At 43.7% G+C, this 6,045-nt stretch overlaps 1 protein-coding gene across 1 annotated transcript in view; it reads right to left on the bottom strand.

The window, feature by feature from the left end:
- Nucleotides 1–6,045, bottom strand: part of LOC101861569 (trichohyalin) — a gene marked incomplete in the record, with an annotated part of 55,040 nt that overhangs the window by 3,288 nt on the left and 45,707 nt on the right. The window contains 5 exon segments of the mRNA XM_013080534.1: nt 265–357; nt 1,740–1,801; nt 4,793–4,845; nt 5,040–5,248; nt 5,735–5,935. Of these exon segments, the coding sequence (XP_012935988.1) occupies nt 265–357; nt 1,740–1,801; nt 4,793–4,845; nt 5,040–5,248; nt 5,735–5,935 (618 nt within the window).

Below are 6,045 nucleotides of genomic sequence, written 5' to 3'. Positions count from 1 at the left end.
AGAGAGAGAGAGAGAGAGAGAGAGAGAGAGAGAGAGAGAGAGAGAGAGAGAAAGAAGAAATAGGACCTACCAGTGGCACCTCCCAACCACCCACACAGTCAGAGAACAACAACAGAACAAAAAGAAAGAAAAGTAGGACCTACCAGTAGTGTCCTCCAACAACCCACAGAGATAGACTAAAACAACAGAAGGAAAGAAAAGACAGCAGCAACAGAGAGAAAAAGAGGCAGGACCTGCCAGTAGCACCCTTCAGCCACCCCTTACCTCAAGATTAGCCACACTCTTCTTGAGTTCTTTTATTTGCCGGTCTTTGGAGATGATGACAAAATACTCTGAGAAGCCACCAGATCTCATTGGCTGTGAAGACAAACAAAGAAGGAAAAATTCAGTAAAGGTAAACTTGGCCTCTCCCCCCAAACCCTCCTCCATTTAAAACTGATTCAGAGGCGCCAACCCCCCCCAACTACGACCAAAAATAGGACTTTTTCCACAAAATCCTCCCCCAAATAATAGCAGTTTGGGGGGAACAAACAAACTGGCATCTCCAGGAGCCCAGTCGATTGAGTAAACTTTATGTAATGAACCGACCACGAAAAATAAATGTAGGTCGCAAATATACAAATAAACCATGGATGCCAGTGTTTGAACAGCCCGATTCCTGCAAACCGACTTCCTGAATTCTTACATTCCTGCAAACTTATCACGTCCCTCCCGATCAGGGTTGTTTGCATGAAGCCGTAGTGCTTTCTTTCCACTAGTTCCATAAATAAGAGGCTTATCAGATGAAGTACAGTAGCAGTCTCCTGAAATGGAAACCTTACATCATGCAGAGAATGGAACACCTTTCTGGCATTTTTCTTTGAGCCAGTGCCAATGCCATGGATTTCTTACACCATCTTCACACTTTTAAAGCTTCTGAAACAGTTTTCTCAAGAAAATGATGCTCAGTTGACTTCATTCTGTAGCGATTCGGTAGAGATCTAGGTCTGCTAGGCTGAAACGGGCAGACGTCTGTTCAGCCTAGACGCTCTGGCCCACGAAGCGAAAACTCGCTCTCTTCTCTTACCAACTTTAAACGCCAAAAATATCGATCCTGTGCAAAAAATCCTAATAGCTTTGGTGATATGTTGGAATAAATTAAAGAAACTAGTTTTAGTTTAAACGTGCGCTGTTTGTCATTGCAGAAAAGATCTAGATAGATTTCTAATGTTTCTCTTCGACGCTGAAATTCACACCGACACGATCACTTTTGTAAATTAAACAAAACCACCGGCAGCCAGGCCGAAAACAGGAAATGGGAGTTCAGGTTCTGGTCACGTATGTGCCAGATTGACCTCGATCGAAGCCATCGAGATTCCAGCAAAAGCTTTTCGGACTATTCAAAATTTCAATTTGATGGCAAAATCCAGCAATCTGGCATCCATGAAATAAATGCAAATAAATATAACGTATTTTCATGTCATTTACAAGGAGGAAAGCAAGTATTGAAAATAAAGACAATGAAAATTTTTTAAAGGGTATTTTTATATCATTTAAGGTAAGTCATATACCTCTGGTGGAAACGGAATCCAAGTGGAAAAAAATTGAATTTTATGCATATCAAATCATGATTCTTCAATAGGGAAAAAAAGGAAGAAAAAAATATCAGGCCACCTTCAAATGTATCAAACAATAAACAAAGAGGAATTTGACGGATTTTTCTGCACGGTGAACTGGCCAGGCACAAGTTAGTCTCTTACCTCAGTCTGTACCTCCGTGGTCTTATAGATGACAGACTCCGTGGCAGACCCTGGTCTTGTCCCTATGGAGACAGAAAAAACAAACCATGAAACGTTTGCGTCTGGGGTGAAGAGACGCACATCAACAAACATGAACTATTATTTTAGTCTAGTATTTTGTAAATCTTGGCTGCTAGCACTTCATGGGGAGCGGACAAGGATGCACTCAGACAGCTATATGTTGGCTATGTACGATCTGCCATGGAATATAACCTAACCTTACAGACAATCTGCAGCAAACCAACTCAGAGGTCTCTTGACAAAATTCAAAATCAAGCTGTACCATTTATCTCCGGAGCTTTGAGATCCACTCCAACTGCAGCTTGTGAAATCCATACGAACCTGGAACCCTTGGACTTACGGAGAGAGGCAGCAGTTGTAGAGATGAGTGAGCGCTACAAAAGACTGGAGAAAAACCACCCAAACAGGAAAATAATTGAACAGAGACGACCAAAGAAACGAATTCTTGGAAGATCAATACTTGACACAGCAACTGAACTAGCAGAAAAACACCATCTTCCATGTAACAGAGAAATGCTGAAACCTTTAAGACCAGAACTCCCCCCAAACACTAACATCAAGAATGCCAACATCAAAACCTCCCTCATAAAAGAGACAGTGAAAAAGGAATGTGACCAAGTAGAACTGAAGACAACAGCTCTGAAGACAATTGACTCCTACCCTAGTGATTCAATTCATATTTATACAGACGGGTCAGCCTTCAAGGGAACTATAAACGCAGGCTTTGGGGTAAAATTGAACATCCTGACAAAACATGTGAAGAGCTATTTGACGCATGTGGTACTTCTTGTACAAATTACGAGGCTGAGGCAATCGCCATTGAAGCAGCAATCCTCCACCTGACCAACATTTTCATAATACATCCAAACAAAATCAAGAACACTATAAACTTCACAGACGGAAAGTCAGTACTCCAAGCCTTGGAAAACATGAATTTCGAAAGCCCAGCCTGCCTATCCGTGGCTCAAACAATCAATACGTTCATACAGACCTATGCCGTCGACCTGACACTACAGTGGATACCTGGCCACAGCAACATCCCAGGAAACGACAGAGCAGACACCCTTGCCAAGAAGGGAGCAACACAAACACAACCACACAACCCAGTATCACAACAGACAGCCAAGAACATCATCAAATGCAACACCAGGGAACAGTGGCTGAATGGATGGGCAATGGGCAAAACTGGAAGAACTGTATTTGCACACATGACAGCCCCCAACTCTAAAGATGTAATAAATTCCCTGAGTAGAAGAGAACAAGTCACGATATTTCGCCTGCGAACACAACACATACCACTAAATTCCTACCTTAATAGGATCCACAAGGATACCCCACCCGACTGGCAGGATGAAACAGTACCACACCACCTCTTTAACTGCCCAGCACTTTGTGATCTGCGTAGCACCTACCTACCTGCCTCCCCAGACATCGGAAACACTCTATACAGCGAGAAAGCACAGCTGATTAAAACCTGTCAATTCTTTGCCATATCGACAGACCGAAGGGCTAGAACCCAAATGGCCGCTGGATCGGAAAAGTAAAGTAAAAGTAAGTAAATCTTGGCTTGGAGAAGCTCCTTTCAACGGGGCATTCAACAAACTTTTTACTATTTAGTTTTAGTAAGACTTTTACAGCACTTGCAACACATTACGGTCATATATATATGAGTGACGAAAATTAGAGGTGTTACAAGAGAGTAACAAACACAACGGGTAACAAGGAAATGAGATAAGTACGATAGATGTCATGTTTAACCCTCATCCTGCGGGAGCCGGGTTTATGTAGCCCGATAAGCCTATTTCGGCACCTCGCCTGCGTTCTGGTCCCGAATCAGTGTAGCTCCTGGCTCAGCGCACGCGCAGCGCGCATCCTCTTACGTGTCATTCGGGTCCCGAGTCGGATCCCCATTCACGCAGGTCAAGTGTGTGTGCGTCAGTCTGCTTGAGTTTGTGTGCGTTTGTGGCCTTCTAGAACCACCTGCGTTGGTTCGTAATCGAGGCATACGTCTCATTCAAAACATGCCAAGTTGATAGCTCTAGATGTTCGTCCAATGAAATTATAGAAGAAATTGACCCACTTAGACATGAGGAGCTCGAAAGGATAGTCAGGAAACAAGACTTACATTTTTCTATACAAAATATTTCAAATGAGCTCTTGATTTTATATGAAATGATACTACCTGATAAAAAATAAGCTTGTTTGATAGTTTTGAATACCCTTGTGCAGGTACAAAGAACAATTTGAGTGTAAAACATTCGGAAATTGACCTAAATTATCCCCTTTCGAACCTCAGGTCATTCATAACAACAAGAGCGTCCAGAAAGGTTATTCAAATGGGCGTAACTACTCGTAATGTCTTATCAGCTTGTGAGAGGGGGTTATTCATGTGTTTGTAACACTTTATAAATAGAAAGCTATGACGGACAGAGCGTTATTTTCATCATCAGTTAACACACTCCCGCGGTATTCATGGCGAAAACACACGTTTCCTGGCGCGCGCGCTGTACACCAACAGTACACACTGAGTGACCCCGGCGGCATGCCCGGCACGTCCGGCGTAATCGGTTGCTGATAAGATACGCATCTGGGCACAGACGCAGGATAAGAGTTAATAGGAAAGAAGGAGCAAACCACACTAGAGCACTCGCCAACCACCCATGCGGCACTTGTAAAACAATAAGGTCATAGACGTGCCGAAGAGTAGAGGTGTTACAAGAGAGTAAAAAACACAAAATAAGAACGAGGGGACTTAAGGACGACAAACGTTTGATAGGAAAGAAGGAGCAAACCACACCAAAGCACCCGCCAACCAGCCACATGAACTATTTGAGACCAGTGTAATGTACATATTGTACAAAATCAATCCCACAGTCAACACAACTAAAACCATTTAGAAAGTGGGCCACTTAAACTCCAATCCCGGATGACCGACATGGATGACTGGGGTACAACGTCCCAGCCGAAAGAGCACACAGACACAAAATATTTACCAGACAGTTGGTGGCTTGTCTCCGGTTCCATTTTTATGTGGTCACTGTCTTTTCTGTGGACAAGATGAGAGACATATTACACACACAGCCAGAAAACACACATATACACTCACATATCCAGGAAAACACACACACACACACACACACATCTTAACAAACAGTCACGCACACACAAAAACTGACAGCATCATGAACTCGGCCACCTATTCTATATAATACATACACATACAAAAACACGAAAGCGTACCTTCCAGCTGTTTCCATGGCAGGACTTGAACTCCTACTCCTACAATCCCGACCATTACCACCTCCATGCGCTCTTTGAGCTGCCCGTTGCCTGGTGGGGGAGACGGACACTTGCCTCTCAGTGAGGGAGACAGAGCGGGCCCGCTGGCCTTCCGAGGATACAGATGCTTGTTCTTGCTCGGGATCCACCTCGGTTTTCTTCGACGCCTCCTGAAAAATTGAGGGTGGGAATTTAATTGCTTTCTTTTCAAAACATGTTTAGTTTTAGTAAGGTTTTACGGTCCTCGCAACGGCATAAGTCACTTTCTGTTCTTTTACTATTTCATTCTCTATTGCCATTAAGGTAAGCGCCGAGGACAGTCGCAGTTTTCTACGGTAGGCCAACTCTGCAGTTCTTTCACTTGGGACGTTGTTGTAATTTCTCAGGGTTCCCTTAATTTTCTCAATTTAATTAAGGCATGGGAAAAAGAGAAGCACATCAACACATTTAGCAGGAGGAGGGAGAGGAAGATGTAGAAGAGGAGGAGAAAGAGGGAGTGATGGACAAGGATGTGGAGGAGGAGAGGAGAAAAAGAAAAACTTCTTCTATAACACTACTTTCCTCCACGTCAAATACACACACACACACACAATTATTACCTCCAGTTTGGCACTACTTTTCTCCAGCGCAAGCATAATTCACACACACAGAATTACCTCCAGTTTGCTTTCCAGCTCAACAACCCGGTGCTCCTGCGAGCACCAAGTGTCCTCCCTTTCACGGTATTTCTCCACAAAGAGCCTGTAGCGAGTGCCCAGGTGGTGCATCTGTTTCTTGAGCTCGTCTCGCTCTTTGTCTCTCAGCGCAACCTCTCTGCGTAGCCGGCGAGTCTCACCCTCCAGACGAAGGACTTCCGGCTGCAGAAGAGAGAGGTTGTTATTGATTCAGAGAGAAGAAGGTAAACATTTCATTCTATTAATATTGATCTACCACAGTTCTAATAGAGATCATCTATTTCTCTCCCTCT

The sequence above is a fragment of the Aplysia californica genome, unplaced genomic scaffold, assembly GCF_000002075.1.
Source record: "Aplysia californica isolate F4 #8 unplaced genomic scaffold, AplCal3.0 scaffold00090, whole genome shotgun sequence".
Classification (NCBI taxonomy): domain Eukaryota; kingdom Metazoa; phylum Mollusca; class Gastropoda; order Aplysiida; family Aplysiidae; genus Aplysia; species Aplysia californica.
Note: the sequence above shows the minus strand (reverse complement) of the source record. Positions and strands in the feature narration are given on the sequence as shown.